We start from the raw sequence: 17744 nt of genomic DNA, 5'->3' as shown, positions 1-17744 counted from the left end.
CAAAGTTTATAACATGGTCATTAGGAATTTGTTTTTATTAGTAATTATAATTTGCCCAAATATACATGTATTACTTTGTCCATTATTATATCCATCTAAATAGTACATTTGAACATGTTACAATACTTCATTTACAAAAAAGGTGATGATTAGCTCACTTGCTATGTACTTAAGGAACAACAGCAGACACAAAAAGATCCTCTACCCCTACTGCTCTCTATAAGATGTGCTATATAGGAGCAGAGAGATTTCACCAACTGTGAAATGCACAAAAGAGGTTTTTTTTTTTTAAAAAAGGACAACACAGATTACCAACTCAAAGCCCAGATGATTGGTTTGCAAATTCAGGAGCACAACTAAATGCGTGGCAAAAAAAAAAACGTCTGACTTGGAAACTCAAAAAAGTCCTCGATTCTCTAGCGTCCATGTTGTTATTTTGTAGATCCCATCTTGCTTAGTCAGTCATGTCATTGTTCATGACGTGCAGTACAGTCAAGTCTGAACCTTAGGGCCACTTTCATGTTAACCCTTAAAGGTGAACCATCACACCGGTGTGAATGGAATGTTGAAAAATGAACATTCTGAAAAATATCTGGGTTCACTGAATTCAACATAGAATTTTAGAACCTTCAATTGTTGCGGAACAGAATCTTATGTTAGAATGTTCAAAAACCCACACCTTTCAGGACCAAAGAGTCTTCCAAGTCAGAGATTCACTGTTAGTATGCCTCACTCCATCTATAACTTGTGCTGCCAAGTCTGGCTTTTCATTTTTGGTTTAGTTGTACCCACACATTTAGTGATGCTGCCATGATTGGTTGAGAACCTGACTGTTCATTGTAAAATCCAGTGTACAAATAATTCATTGAAACTGTTAAAAGTAAAATATGAGATACATGAATGCAATAGCAAAGACTGGCACAGTTTCTAATTGAGTGAGAGTGCAATGACTTTAGCTAAGACTTTATCAGTCCCCCCCAACATTTTAGTGCAGTTGGAATTTAGTAGCAAAAAAGGTCTGATAAAAGTCAATCAGGACATTGAGCTCCTTAAACACAAAATGTACCTCAAGTTACCTAGCAAATGGCAAACTTGTTACATCTGTGATGACTGCTGTGACTCCATGAGCAAACTGACCCAATCCAGCTAAAACGTCATTGCTGTATTAAGGAACACCTGTGTCTGTTTTTCCAATGAACTCCAAAAGGCCTTGAAAGATGTCACTACTAATGTTGCTTAATATGCTACAGAGAAATGGAAATGATAACCTGCTTCCATTTTAAGGTATTTCCATACTGCATACTGCGACAACCACAAATGACAAATTCTTTCCTGGACTTTCCTTGATAAATTGTACACATCAACATGGTAAGTGACACGAATAGATGCACACCAAGGAAATGCACTAAAACACCAGGCTTATTTCCAAGTTCACGGTGTTCAACACAAGCAATGGGTTTGTTCACAGTACAAAAAAGGGAGGATTTCAACATGGGGTTATTAACCAGACTCAGTGCATGACCAGCCAAAATTCATAGGATTATAACTGGCGACGATACAGAAGATGCATAAATACACTATTAGCCAGCAAAATATAATTGGAATGTAAACAAGATACTTCAGTTAACTGACATTTGCTATAGATGGAAACACAAGAGGAAAAGATAAAGCCTTTATCTGATGGCCATCATACAACATGACATGGTAAGAGCAACATGGGCATCATGTACAATAAGAAAAATGACTTTACACAGACGTCAAGGTATGACATCCACTTAAGATCAGCCTTTCTTTCTTGTGTTTCATTACTTGTGTTAAATTTGTTGTTGACACTAAATCTGGGGAACAAAATTATCTTTAAGGAGAATCAGTGAGAGAAAATGCTGTTCCCAAACCAAAACCTCGCAACCAGTGGTGCACATTCACTTAGGGCATGACTTCTGTGTTGCCATGGTTGCACAATGATGCACGGCAATGCTTTGGATAAAGATGCACCTCTGGTCAGAATTATATCAGATAGTTTGGCAATTAAAATGCATTACATTCTGTGCAGTATGACAGCAAAACTTCCCATCCAAATCAAAACCTGGTCAACCAGGCAAGTGGCGCTGATTTACCATTGAAACAACAAACTGTTAGTGTTTATATCTTGTGCCATGTTGCTCTGATGTCTCGGCCTTTTTCAATAAAGTGCTGTCAGATAAAAAAAAGTATGTTTTCAACTGAAGTTAAGATGCAGTATACGAGGGCTTATTTAAGTTCAGTCCTTGCATACTGGAACCTCTTATTGCAACTGCCTTATCTATTTTCATTTTATTCTGAAATTCTAAGCTGTAGAAATAACTTTGCACTATTCCAAGAGGCACCAAGGCAGTTTGTAAGATGCCCTCAAAGGGCACAGAATTCCTAAATTATTTCATTTTTTTTGCGAGATGCTTTTTAAAGTTTCAACAGGCACACACAATCAGGAATGTTACCAACTAAAATTATGTTTCAAATGGCTACAAGCTCAAATAAAATCCTTGTTTCACACAAAGAACAGTGAGGTGACCCTAGGTGCATATACTGGCAACAGAAAACAAAACAACAGTAAATGAAGATAAACACCGAAAATATAATCTTTAAAAATCATAACAAAAAAAAAAAAATATATAATCGGAATTATTTTTTTTTAAGACATCAAAATTACCTGTTGCATTCACACTAAAGTAAGGGTTTGAGATGTTTTGAGATATTGACATTCACTGACATGACATAACTAGCTGCAATGACACACTGCTCTGAACACAGCAAGGATATAAGTAAGGATATCATGAACTTAAAGATATATTTTATAGCTTAAATCAATTTGTCATGTTGTTTGACCAACATACAAGCATTTCAGTTCAGACTAATCATAGAATTCAATGGCCATTCCTGTCTTTAAAACATACTTATGCATTACATCACATTACATTTAAATTAAATAGTATTTTTTTTCTGTCACCAACATTTCAAGCAGAAATCCATGTGCCCCTCCTTCTTTCACTTCACTCTGGCTTTCCTTGCCGCATTTAAAAGAAAATTCAAAAATGTAAAACAGTAATGTCTGCATGGTCTGCCTCAATAATTTGTTTTCATTTTTTAAATTGCTTGGGAAAAGCTTTAACGTGATGAAACTGTACGGCTCTTCTCACACAAAAATGTGTACCTTCAGTTTTTTTTGGAGTAATGAACCCCCACCAATGACAGTTCTGGGCAGCACTGTGAGTAAATTAACCGCTGATTGCATGAGGGGTGACCAAAAATCAGTAACATTCTGTTGCATACACCTCAACCAACCTAAACTCCTTTGGCAGTGCCTCTGTATCAACAAGAGGGACATTCTAGATTGCATTTCTTAAAACCAAGTCTCCTGATATTCTTTATATCATTTTTATAACCATCAAAGCTGCATATAATGTAGGGTATGAGCTACACAAACCAGGTTAACTGTTTGTATAAATGGTATATACAAATGATAAGTACGTAAGTGAGTAAATTATAATAATAATAATTAAAAAAAACGTTAACATTTATTTCTACCCTCACCAATTTTTACCATCAAAAGGGTTTTTGATTGAGAAGACAGGGTCAATTTGGCAGCAAATACAAATATGGGACAAAAGAGACACACATTCCTAATTGTGACCTTTGAACAGGAAAGAAAAACACTTGGTTAAAATAAAGTCTTCTTAAAAACACTAGAACAAGAGCACTAGGAAGCAAAGTGTCAAAGGTTACAGTGAGACAAACTGCAAGCTTGGCGGGAAATAATTCACCTTTGCCAAGGACCGATACACAAATATCATTTTACCTGAGTAAGATACTGACAAATGTATAAACGGAAAAGAACAAACCAACTGACATACAAACAAATACTCTCTCTTTCTCTCACACAAACACACACACACACACACACACACAAACACACAAAAACAAATATATAAGACCAATAAAGGAAATGCCTTCCGTTTGAGTGCTGATAGTGCAGAGGTTTAGGGCAAGGGGAGTGTGTGTGTGTGTGTGTGTGTGTGTGTGTGTGTGGGGCCACTACCACGCCTCCATGTACAACTGGACAGACAAACGTGTGCCACAGGATAGGACTTTTCACAAAGAGGGGTCTGTGCGTGCGTGTGTGTGTGTGTGTGTGTGTGTGTGTGTGTGTGTGTGTGTGTGTGTGTGTGTGTGTGTGTGTGTGTGTGTGTGTGTGTGTGTGTGTGAGAGAGAGAGTGGAGAGAGTGAGATTTGAGTCCCAAAAGGTGAGACCTGTGTTGAGCTGCTACTCTCCCACCTCCTCCAGTAGCTCCTGGAGAACCCGGATCAGGTTCTTCAGGCCGTAGATGTAGCCCTCGTCGCAGCTCTCGCTGGGAAAGACGTGGGCAAAGTCGATCATCCTCACCTCTACCTCCTCTCCGCCGGCCTTGACCCCTCTCGTTGGCGTCTTCCTCCTCCTCCTCCTCCCCCCACTGCCCTCCTCTTCCTCCGCTCCGTTATGGTGCTCGCGGTCTCCTCCGTCCACTCCCTCCTGGCTCAGCATCTCCAGCCCGTGGGGGATGCGGTTGCCATTCGGTTGCTGGGCGACTGTCGCTGGGTGCCTCCAGGCCCCATTGTCGGGCATCATGGCGCCGTGGTGCTGCCGGGTGCAGGCTTGCTTGTGGAGGGCGTACATGGTGGACAGGCTCTGCTCAATGTTGTTGTTGTACTCAAGGACTACCTGTCTCTCACCACAACCACCACCACCACCACCACCATCACCATCGCCGCCCCCGGGGCTGAGTGGCTCCTGGGTGCCCCTGGTGGTGCCGGCGGTTACTGCGGGAGGCGGCGAGCCCTCGTAGACAAACAGGAGCGAGCTGGCGTAGAAGTGGAAGCGTTTCTGCTCCTCGAACCAGCCCAAGATCTGCTGCACCTTAAGCACGCTTTCCACTACCGCATCTTTACGCAGACGCTCACCGTTGTGGAAGAACTTAGAGAGGCCTTAAATAGAGGGGGTGGAGGAGAGAGACAGAAAAAAAGAAAGAAATATGGATGATATGAATGATGACAGACTAATGTTTTTACTTGAGCTTTATTACTGCCGATCATGGCCAAGGGCAGTATCTATCAATCAATCATGAAAAAGCAAAATCACTTCGCCATTAATCAGAATTAAGTGACATGACAGTAAATTACACATTTTTATCTTCCTCGCATCAGTTTAAAAGGATTAATTGATTGGGAAAGTGAGATAAAAATCCTTCCCAGCACAGGCCAGATAGAGACGTATTGTACACAGACATGACACCTAAGTGGGAGATCAATTCAGTTTGGAATTTGATGTTCAGGCATCAAAGTTGTTAAACTTTTTAGTTACTTTTTTAACTGCCAGTGGAATCAGCCCTTACCTTCTTTCACAGTATCCTGATCAAGACCTCGGCCAAAGTGCTGGTCATACGTGTCAAAGGTATCGGAGTCCAGTTTGTACACCTACAGAGAGGGGAAAAAGACAGAAAGAAAGAAAGAATGAACAAACCTTCTCACACACACACACACACACATTTTCTCTTTGCTCACTAGTCATGTAAATAACCTGATATACACCAATTCACCTGTCCTTATTTCTTAGTTGTGTTTTTATACTGTATTATATACTTTAATTACTCTTTCTGCTGTTAAAGAATGTGTTTGTGTTGTCTGTATGCTGCTGAGACCTTGAATTTCCCCTGGGGATCAATAAAGTATCTATCTAATTCTGCGTGGAAATATATTTGTATTAATGTATTTTGTATAACGTATAAATGTTAAACAAAAATGATGAAATTCCCTGACTTTCCATGTCTGGACTTTTGCAATGGAAAGTCCATGTCTGACTTTCCATGTCTGGACTTTTTTTTTTTTCTGGACTAAAATTCCATGATATTCCAGAAATTCCATGACCCGTGGGAACCCTGATAATTTATTGTTGAAACCAGACCATGTTGAAAACTGAAACCAAAGATTTTACAATGAGATGTAATAAGTCATCTTGAATCTTAATGTTTTACATAAACACAACTCAAAATGTGTTTGGCTCACACACTCAGAATGTGTTTTAAGCCCCCAACGGCGTCTTCCAGGCAGCACTGCACGGAAGGCACTAGGGTTAGGCAAGGGTTAGGGTTAGGATTAGGTGCCTTGAAGTCGACGGTCGCAGCGCTGCCTTGAAGTCGACGGTGGGGGCTTAAAACACCATTGAGCGCCACCTTCACAAGTGTAGGGAAAGTGGTGAAAGCAAATGGAAAAGTGCAGATGCACTTTGAACCAACATGGGGAATGTCTCCTCCAAGTGGCGGTGCATGAAAATCAACTGAAATAAATAAATTAAAAAGAGTGCCAAACTTTCGTTGGAAAAAAATGTATTATTCATCTCACAAGGGGTGCAACTTTAACTAAGGCTAAAAGGGGATTAGAGGAGAAAATTCATATTCATGCCCTGAGCCTCTGGGACCCCTCACTGGAATGTGTGTGTGTGTGTGTACTCTCGTGTGCTTATTTATTTGAGTGAGTGTGTGTACAGGGAGTTCCTCTCCATCTCACTCCCTATCATGAAGGGGCAATTAGTGCTAATGGGTCGCTTCACCCGCGCCACTTGACCAAACTAGATGGAGTGGAGGGAGATGGGTTACTGATGAGCGGTCTCTCTCTCTCTCTCTCTCTCTCTCTCTCCCGCGGTGGGAAATAGACAGGGCCTCGTGCCAGAGAGCTCCCTCTTTTAACCATCCCTCGCTCCAATCACTTCATCTTCTGCCTCGGGTCTTTTGTTCTGCCCATCCCTCGGCAAGGATGGGCAGAACAAAGGATTAACAAGCGCTAAACAAAGGATTTTTTTTGTTTTGTTTGAACTGCTATATTTGAAAATGTTTGTGTAAACATTGTAAATTGCCTAATTGCTTAACCCTTAGTGACCATACATGTTTGCAGAGAACTAGAACTTCAGGCTGTTTATTCGTAATATTCCTGTAAAACCTGTTTGTGACTTTGCACGCACAGGTTTTAATGGTGTTGTATAGTATGCCCTCAATATGCACAATAGCATGTGGTCCCTCCGGTCCAGCTGACATTCAAGCTGGCTACTCTTTTGTGAGCCATTTTGTTTTTTTTTTTCAATTGGATGTTGAGTGATCGGGAAGTGCAGACCATGCCTCTTTATTGTACTCAGGTTCCTTCTAAATCAAAGTTTAGCTCAGAGGGACAAGATATTCAACCAAACGACTTGCTCATGAACAGCAATGCAAGCACACGGATGTCTACAAGCGAATGCCGTCGCATGATGTTTTGTAATCGACTTCCATTAGCTCAAGAATTCCCAAACCTGTGAATGTACGTACATCCAACACATAGCCATTTAGCCATTTAGGAAAGTAAAAAAACACCCTTCACTTTGGTGAACTACAAACTAGAGTCTTCCCCTGTGGACTGTGTTTAAACTAAGGGAGGTTTGCGGTGGAAAGGGTCCTTAGGGAGGCTGCGAGAAAAGAGCATCCTGTTTAACTGATAAAGCTAACATCCCTGCCCCTGCGCTAACCCCAGAGGGGCAAGAAGACCCCCTGCCTCTGCCCCGCGTTCTACAGATGATGCGACTATGTGTGCGAGAGATAATGAAGCTAATGTAAGAGGGAAAAAAAAATAAATAAATAAATAAATAAGGAAGGAAGCTAAAACAAGTCATCAGATAAAGAAAAATGTTCCACGTGTTTTTTTTTCTTCCGATGCATGCAACAAGACTACCAGAAAGAAACAAAGAGACAATGTAGAAGAAGGTCAAGCTGACCCTATACGTGGCCGAGATACAAACCCAAAACTGAGAGTTCGGGTGTGATGTACTACTCCTGTTGCCTGAAACCAACATTGACAAACAAAACAAACAAACATGGGCATTCTGCCCATGACATGAAGGCACCATTTAAAAAAAACACTAGATGCGCTTAAAGTATGTATGCTTACTATATTTGTCAATTTGTTCATTTGTCTGTTTATGTCTTGATGTCTGCGTGTGGAGCGCTTTGGGTTGCACTCTGTGCATACAAAAATGCGATGTATAATTAAATGTGACTTGACTTGAAGTACTCAGATGAGATGTTTATAGCACAGCAAGATGTAGGTACGAGATTCTGTACATGAGTTACTGGTCAATCGTGTTCAGCAGTGGCGTGTGGTATTCAATTCTTCCCTACCCATTCAAACTGGCTTCAATGAGGCCCAGGAACATACTTCAAGCATACAGATCTATGAAATGATTCTATGAGATAGGCTTTTTAGACGTTTTAGTGTCAGTTTCAATATTGATGTGTGTATATCTATGATGGGTTGTGGCGTGTTGTCTAGTTGTGTGTTGTCTTTACAGCCTGCATACTGGCAATCTGTATAATAAACAACCATCTGTTCCTTGTCTTACTAAGTCAGCTGAAAAGGTTGCACCTCTGTGAGAACTGTTTCAATTCTGTGTGACTGTCAGAGTGGAAGTAATAGTCCATTTGCACCATATTCATTTAACGGTATAAAGTATACTTTTGATCCGTCACTGTGAAATAAATGGAAATCAATGGAGCATAGAAAAAGAAAACAAGTCTGAAAAAATGGACCGCAGGTGTTGGGAAAGGACGGGATTCAATCATAAACAGATTTATACGGATGAGGTAAACCCACACGGCGCAGTGTTCAACCTCGGAATCTGCTCCCCCTGCTCAAGCGGACGTAAGAAATCATATTCCAAAATGCACAGCCTTCCATGAAGTTCACCGTTTATGATCTCATATGTGAAAGAACATCTCTGTCTGCAGGGACACATATAAAGTCAATGGGGGCGTGGGAGGGGGGGTCTTGCTCAGTAGAGAGTTAGTGAATATTCATGTGGCATTCTGACACAATCCTTTCTCAGACGGAATTTAATTTGCATTGAGTATTTGCATGACTGTATTTAGCCTTTCTCTGAGTATTCATTGCTATTTTTTTACAGAATAGGTCTACTTCCTATTTGTGTATGTGTGTGTGTGTGTGTGTGTGTGTGTGTGTGTGTGTGTGTGTGTGTGTGTGTGTAAACTTTTAACCACTCTTCCTTCACTCTAGGTTAGAGTTTAATCATGAAAGCACATCGTGCTCTTGATGCAAATCATCACCATTCTGGGGTTAAGCCAGTGCACATCACCCCACCCCCCATTCTCCTGACAGCCAACACACACACACACACACATATATACAGACATAAACAAATATGCAAGCAAGCATGACATGCATGCACGCACACACACAGCCACACACACACAGAACCAGAAACACACACACAAAGGAATGTATATACACTCGCAGAGAAACACACACACGCACTTCTTTCCCCTGGTTCCCTGCCTTCCACTCTCACAGCCCTTTTGGTGAGTAGTAATTAAAGAGCAAGTCTGGCGGGAGGACTGAGGGAGGGGGCTTTGGAGACGGCCCTGCTCTCCAGCCCAGGCTCATTAAGTCAAATGGCAGGAGCCAGGGGACAGAGTAGGGGAGAGAGAGAGTATACCAAAACTCCACACTGCTGCTGCGAGTGTATATCCATTCTTTTGTGTGTGTTTCTGTTTGTGTGTTTGTGTGTGTGTGTCCCTGCGAGTATTTGTGTGTGTGTGTATCCATGGCTGTGTGTGTGGTTATATCCATGGCTATGTGTGTGTGTGTGTGTGTCTTACCCTCATGCCCAGCACCAGGAAGCCAATCTCCTCCATGAGGGGGTATTTGCGGATCTGCTGCTGCCGCTTCTCCTGGGAGGCAAAGGGGTCATAGCTGCGCTGGCCGATCTTCACGTCCATGATGCAGGGCTTTCGGAAGCGTCGCGTCACGTCCTCCAGACGCAGGTACAGCTCTAGACATCACACACAAGAACACATACGCACACACACACACACGTACATACGCAGCACACACACACACACACACACACACACACACACACACACACAAACACACACAGGAAACCCATAATCAGTCAAATATCAGAGCACATAAGCCACATTTTCTTTTTGAGTACCTACTCACACTCACAGCACAAGCTCAAAAACCTACAGGAAAAATACACACAAACACATAAGACATATCTGACTATAAGACATACTCACATTAACATATACACAGACAGACCCACACGGACTGCGATTACCATCAATAATCATGCGACAGATTCATGTGGTATTCATATCATGTTCTCAACTCATACAGTTTAATCTGTCACGCAACGGTTAGTTGGAATCTGATGGTTTCATGGGACAAAACAATGCAATATTGTGTGTGACTTCAGAGGCAAAATGATGTGAATGGAGGTGACCTGCTTACACAAGGTGACTCCTATACTGCCGCGTGGTTGTCAGCATTTATTATTAGCCTCATTGCTTGAATGTGTCTAAAACAGGCACTAACAACGAAGTCCAACTTGTGGCGGACGCTGCAAAGTAGCTAAACCATACACACACACACACACACACACACACTCACACTTGCAACACTTGACCTCCTCGCCTTACATCACTACGTCTCTTGCATGTTTGAAGCATACATTTTCAAACATTTTGTATCCATGTATTTTTATTTCCATTTATTTTCTATATGTACAGTTAAGAACAAAATGATTCATACCCCTGGAAAATATTGATGTAATGTTGATTTTCTCTTGACCAATATGTTTGTTCTGACTGAAAATGACACTGCCACATGCCAAAAGGTTGTAAGACAATGTGGTAGAAACATGGAATCAAAAAAATAATTGTTTTTATCTTTTTTAATATTTTTTATTAAAAATGGCATGTCCAAAATTATTCATGTTCATGCCCTGAGCCTCTGGGACCCACTGGAATGTGTGTAATGAGGAGTTGATGCTTACATCTCGTAACAGTGCATCTTCAGCTGTGCTTTATATGCGCCTTTCACTATACAGTAGACCAGGTTTTTCTTGTTCAGTGGCATAATGATTTTTAGCGGGTATAAGATAGCGATTTTTGGATCAAGCGTTAGACCACATCATATGTCGCTGATTACCACACCCCTTGGCACAAGTTTTAATAGAAGAGGAGCGCATGGCGAACAAACACTTTATTGAGTGGACGATAAGAATAAACTTTGCGTCGCGCTTTGCGCCACCTTGCGCCGGGTGCACGATGGGGGGGGGGTGCAGACTCCCCTATCCTCTCCATCACGTAAAGCAGCTTTAATTAAGAACTTTAATTCACTATCCAGCTATCTTCATATACAGTTCATTTATCGCTGCTTTACATCATATTTCACACATGGAACAGGAAAGGAAATGACCATTTCTTAACGTTTCTTACCTGCAGGGGCATCAGGTGAAGACCAGGGGCCGAAGTATTTGGGCAAATACCTCTGCAGGTCCAGCAGGCAGGGGTCTACGCTCTCCTCTGAGTAGACCTGGTGGTGGACACAGAAAACAACGTTCATAAACCCCCCCCACATCTCCTTAAACTCATGTGGGATTGCATGCACTGAATCAGACACAGTCTTCCAAATGTCCTTTGTGGATTTGTAATGACTTGAATAACTTTTACATGCTACTCAAATAGCATTATCAACCCATTATCAAAAAGGAGTCAAATGGATACTGCTTCATAGGCTGTTATAGCTCAGCATTGGTTCAGCATGGTGCAATAAAAGTCAGAGAGACGTAGGAGTATTGCTCAGGAGTTACCTAAAGCAGTTTAAAAAAAAAAAAAAAAAAAAAGGAATGGTTAAATTCATCAGTTCTGGTTTCCCTGTTGGGACACAAGAAATCTATTTGCTAACAGCATGTTTACCCAGAGCTGAGGTGGAAAAACATCTTTTAACCAATTGCGACGCATTAAACTAAGTAAATTAGCAGCCTGCTCTGCGAGGCGTGAAACTGTGTTGTGTGTATCTCTGGGCTTTCAGCAGGGGAAGTGGATGGGGGGGATGATGGTGAGAGGATACGGACGGAGCCGCAGAGCTGGTCTCCGAGTGGTGTGAAGCCGAGCAGGGTGGGGGTGTTGGGAGTCGGGCGTAGCAAAGCTCCTAATTAAATAACACCCTGGGCATTTCTCAAAAAACAGGGCTCAGCATGAAAGAATGCACTCTGCACACATGGCACGCTGCATCCATGCCCTCCCCACGCTTGGCGCACCAAACCGGACGTCCCTCCCCTGACCATGGGAAGCATCCCCAGCAGGTGGGTAAAGGAGAGAGAGAGAGAGAGAGAGAGAGAGAGAGAGACAGAGGAACGCGTGGCATGACCAGAAGCCAGATAGATAGACAGGCACCATGCGAAGGAGGAGGAAGAGGGGGAGGAAGAGGAGGAGGGTGGAAATAGGATCAGGGCATGTGGGAGGGTGTGCAAATGGGCTCTTGCTACATGTGGGAGGAGAGGAAGCAGCAGTAACATGCCAACTTATGCATGTGTGTACTCGCCCTGTGTGTGTGTGTGTGTGTGTACTCGCCCTGTGTGTGTGTGTGTGTGTGTGTGTGTGTGTGTGTGTGTGTACTCGCCCTGTGTGTGTGTGTGTGTGTGTGTGCTCGCCCTGTGTGTGTGTGTGTGTGTGTGTGTGTGTGTATGTACTCGCCCTGTGTGTGTGTGTGTGTGTGTGTGTATGTGTGTGTGTACTCGCCCTGTGTGTGTGTGTGTGTGTATGTGTGTGTGTGTGTGTGTGTGTGTACTCGCCCTGTGTGTGTATGTGTGTGTGTATGTGTGTGTGTCCTCGCCCTGTGTGTGTGTGTGTGTGTGTGTGTACTCGCCCTGTGTGTGTATGTGTGTGTGTACTCGCCCTGTGTGTGTGTGTGTGTGTGTGTGTGTGTGTGTGTGTGTGTGTGTGTGTGTGGGGGAAAATGCTTAACACAACTGAGTGGGTATTTGTTTAAAGGCTAATATTAGATACCTGTGTGTGTGTGTGTGTGTGAGACGGTGTAGCTGTGTTTCAGACAGAAACGAAGGAGAACTACAACTGTCCGGGAATACCAAAAGGAAATGCATGCATAATGCAAAGGCCTGAAGCACTTTGGCAAGGTCTGAGGTATGTGAAAGACACGCACAAAGCAGACAGCACAACAACAAAACAACAACAACAACAAGGAGGTATGTCGTATAGGACACCCATGTCTGAATAGTGCCCCACTTCAGACACAGAACCGTACACAGTCGTGCTTCTGTCTTGTGTCTCCATCTATGCGCTCCACCCTCGTGTCTGTGGGTGTGAGAGTGAGGGGAGAGGAGGGAGGAACATATGCTGGATATTTCAGCTGAAAGATAACAAAAACAATCACACATCCACTGCCGCCTTCCAAATTCCTTGTGGTGGATACCTCAAGTACCGACTGTCTGTCCCACTGACTGTCTGTTTAAAGTGGTGCTTGTTTGAGCCTGAATGGCAGGGAAGGCCTTGGGCACAATCACTCAAGTTTTAAAAAAAAAAAACATTTAAGATGGCCAAAGGCCTCCATTGAGGGCCATTAAGACGGAGGAAGTATGGCCTCCCAACCTCCCCACACATTTTCCACTCTTCTTTTTCCAGAATACCTCCTAAACACGGGTGACCCCCATTTGGAATGCTGTATGTGACGCAAACCATAAACAACTCCTCAACTTTACCGTAAAGGTGCCCCCCCACCTCCACCCAACAGCCGAGCTCAGAAAACGTTACACACGACGCCATCCCATAAAACTCAACTCAAACACGCCGTAAAGCGATCCCTGCCTTCTGCCACCGTGCATTTACGGGGGGGCCGCGGTAATGACGGTAATGACCCACTCCGCATGGCAGATAGCAAAAGGCCCTGCAGGGGAGGGCAACGGGTTCAACTCGAACGGCTCGGCTCTCGGCCATCTTGCGGTTTCCCTGTCGGCCGATGAGAAGCGATGGGGTGGGTGGGGGAAGGTATATGGTGTTTACACCTCAGCATGTTTGAAATACGCCAGTCCCAAAGGAGCCCGTTCAGCTGCGTCGGAGGTCTGCGTAAATCTGCGTTTTGGAGCAAATCCTAGCGCTGTATATCTCAATAGGAAGGACGAGGGATGAGTAAGCAAGCCGATTCAGAAGTTGTGAGACGAATGCCTCCACCAAGCGTGACCACTACACAGTTGCTCTATTTTTTTTTTAACTGCATAGTCAGTTGCTTTGGACAAAGGTCCTGCTTTATAAAGCCGCTTGCACACACACACACACAGACACACACGCACGCACGCACGCACGCACACAAAGACACACACGCCACTTTGGATGCAACCCTTGGACTCACACACAAACACAAAGCATGTACACAACAAATAAACGCACTCCCACTTGTGGAGTGTATCCCTGTGAATGGGCACGTCAGCTAAATAAATCCCTGAGTGAAAATGTCAACTCGTAATGAGGTGGTGGAGCAGGGCGGTGTGTGTGTGTGTGTGTGTGTGTGTGTGTGTGTGTGTGTGTGTGTGTGTGTGTGTGTGTGTGTGTGTGTGTGTGTGTGTAGGAGTGGGTGGGGGTGAGTGGTTACCATGCTGTAGAACTGCATCTCTCTTGGCCCTCGCGGAGGAGGCTGAAGCTGCTTCAAGACAGTCCCATCCGGATGTTGCAGAATTCCTGTATCCAGATAACACACACACACACACACATTGTTAAGAGTCTGCAAGCCTTAATAATGTTTGTTTAGAGGCCACACTCTAGTTCTCATCCAGGGTTTGACAGTGAGGTGTAAATGTGGCCGTTTAATCTAGAATATAGACCAAAATAGATCAGGCAACCATATGCCTGATTGGAATAACATTTAGGCCAAAGCTCCGCTTTAACCCTCTCTGTTTAGGCTAACATTTTCATTAAATTACATGACTAATAACGTTTTAGGCGTAACGCCTTTCAAATATTAACAGCCACTTGTTACTATGGCTATTACAACTTGTTATTATGGTTTAAGCTACTTGTAATAAGGGCTTGACTACTGATTCTATGACGGAGTGATATAGGCCTATGCATATTTCCCTGCATTGGCTAGGTCATATAACACTAAGGTTACGGGGTGTGTAGGTTTGTACTTTGACCTGACATTACATCAGTTGATTATACAAATTAAACTACTTCCTCTGGTGGTGAAATGTTAGTCGTACAAATACACATTAGTACGCTGAGCCATAGTTCTTGGAAGAACTGCTGAACAAGTGTATGGAAACACCCAATACAGCATAATCTTCATGAGGCCATGACCTTTTGGACATTTGCATGCACATGTTTGATCCAACTAATGCAAGCATACGAGTAGAAAGTGGTGGGAAAAAACAAACCACACCAACATGTCCAGATGTTATCTAAGAAACAGACTTAATCCACATAGCAGATAAAGTCCTGCTGGAACACACACATGCGCGCACACACACACACACACACACACACACACACACACACACACAGAGTCTGGAGGATTACATCACAGACTGTACAGTCCACAAGCTCTTCATTGTCATGTGCTGCAGAATGTTTTGTTACACTTCTGACTCATCTATTTACTATTTAGCTGAGTGCCCAGAATAATCTGACATATGACATTTTTGGTACTGATGTCATCACATTAGGCCTTTAATCCAATCACGTAGACTGGGTAAAGGGACTTTTCGGTCACTGCAAAAACTACTGAACAGCTGTTTTTCTGCAACTCCTCCACAATCTTACACATACAAACACACTCACTCACTTATTCACTCTCTCTCTCTTAATTTACTCTTCTGAATTCTGTTTGCAGATTATGGACTCTAATGTGGAGAGAATGTTTGTGTGTGTGTGTGTGTGTGTTGTGTGTGTGTGTTGCTTAGAACTGCCCAGGCTTCAGTACAGTGCCTTGCTTTCACTTGGCCGAAGAATTGAAATGCTCCCAGCAGCATTAGTATTTAATCTGAGCAGAGGTCAAGTCTTAGAGCCCTCTCGGAGCTCACAGGACACCGCTCCCACACACAGTACCCTGCCCATGAGCTAACCTCGCTACAGGCAAGGGTAGGCTGCGGACCATAACACATAAACAGACCAAATCACGTAAGCCATCATGACCGGCCATAACCTAACAAAACCTTGCTGCCACTCACTGGACCCATGAATAAATGCTTCTTTATCAGCGGTGTTGTAAAAAGCGACCAACAGCATCATCAAACATGACATACTAATGTTTTTGTGAAATAACATGAAGCCTAATCCTACACCACTGATGCTGGGATCCAAATCCAAATGAGATGTAGTAGCCTACAAGCAAAAGCTGCTCGATATTCTTCACACACAGGCTTGCAAAACAGTTAGGTCGATCACAAAGGTGTCAGGTGTCAGCATATTGTCACAGCAACATGTTGTTCTATGACTGCAATTAATAACAGTCCAATTTATACACAGAAAGAGAGAGAGAGAACCTATTCGCCTTTTAGTGTAGCCTACAGCTGAGGAACATGAGGTGGCCAAGCGTGGTTGCCCACATACCATTCAATAACCCGTAGTTGGCAGACATGATGTGTGGTGAAATAGCTTTAGTCTACTGACCTACTTTGTCTACACCATACTTATGACCAGCCACCTGATGTGTTAGTGGCACGCATCCATTCAGGTGAGTGTGAGCGGCCGCCTGTACGGTCTTCTCCCTCATCACAGATCCGGGCACACAAGTTCCTCTGTTGCCCACGGAACCGGTGATCTCCAGTCTCTCCAGTGCCAGCGAGGTGTCCATCATGCGATGCTGCGTCGACATTGTAACTGTTGACTCGAATGTTTCAATGGATCGTCCGTATGGGAGTGGACATCAAGCTCGCTAGCTATAATTCACATACTGTAAGAATGAATCCAAACAGACTTCGCGACATGTCTCCGAAGTCGTACTAAGATATCAGTCAGAGCTGCCTCAAAGGAAGATGGTGTTTGAGAACCAAATTATGATCATGCAGCCGTTCTGAAGCGCTGTTTTTATAATTTCCACATTTCAGCCAGCCACATGAAATGCAGGCAGGCCACATCCCACTTCCTTACTTGAGTACTCCGCCTCGATAATTACACCAACAAAGGCGAGGTCGGTACCATGTGTAATCCCAAAATCTACACGAGCGCACCCTGAGCCTGTTACGGTCGCCGACGATTCGGTAGTGCTGGGAAAACAAATGCATAATAAAGCGAGCTCCGTTGTTGTTTGCTGCTTACGCATCCCAGAAGGCGAGTAGCGTGACGCACCCCCTGACGCAAAACCACAAGATTCGCTCTCTCTTGCCTCAGTGTTCCCCCAGTTTCAGATAAAATGCATAGAGGACAAAACTCTTTTGTATCCGATGGACATGTCCGCCCTTCAGATCGTCGGTTTACGTTGTTGTCTTTGGAAAACCAATCGCTTGGTCAGGAGCGTGGTTGCTGAGCTTGCATGTCAACCTAGCAGGCTATCTGCTCGTCAGGACTGACGATAATCCTTTTGCGACAATGCCAGCACTGTCGCAAGGAGAAATTTACGGCAGCAATTATTTGCCACCTAAAGGACCATAGCTAAGAACTGGAAGATTTATCACAGACACTAAAATAAATGATTGGCTATTTAAAAATAAAAAATGCCACTGTATGCCTACATGACTGTACAAAGCCAGAGCAGAAATGGTCACTTATTCAAAACCGAACTAGGTTAAAGTCCTTAGTTAGACCTATGCCAAGGTTATACTCTATTAATAATTCATTTTCTTACCATAACTGCATTGAGCTACCAACAAACAACAGCAGCACGTGAAATGGAAA

General features: G+C 43.3%; 1 protein-coding gene across 1 annotated transcript; it reads right to left on the bottom strand.

The window, feature by feature from the left end:
* Positions 1 to 1659: 1659 nt before the first annotated feature.
* On the bottom strand, positions 1660 to 17437 carry ipmkb (inositol polyphosphate multikinase b). The gene is made up of 6 exons (XM_048232862.1): positions 16521 to 17437; positions 14506 to 14591; positions 11337 to 11433; positions 9708 to 9880; positions 5406 to 5487; positions 1660 to 4998 (listed from the first exon to the last, which is right to left on the bottom strand). Exons 1-6 carry the CDS (start codon positions 16723 to 16725, stop codon positions 4301 to 4303), a joined length of 1341 nt encoding a protein of 446 aa, XP_048088819.1. The 5' UTR covers positions 16726 to 17437; the 3' UTR covers positions 1660 to 4300.
* Positions 17438 to 17744: the final 307 nt, after the last annotated feature.

The sequence above is a fragment of the Alosa alosa genome, chromosome 22 (assembly GCF_017589495.1).
Source record: "Alosa alosa isolate M-15738 ecotype Scorff River chromosome 22, AALO_Geno_1.1, whole genome shotgun sequence".
NCBI lineage: Eukaryota > Metazoa > Chordata > Actinopteri > Clupeiformes > Clupeidae > Alosa > Alosa alosa.
The sequence above is the reverse complement of the archived record's forward strand: the minus strand, read 5'-3'. Positions and strand labels throughout refer to the sequence as shown.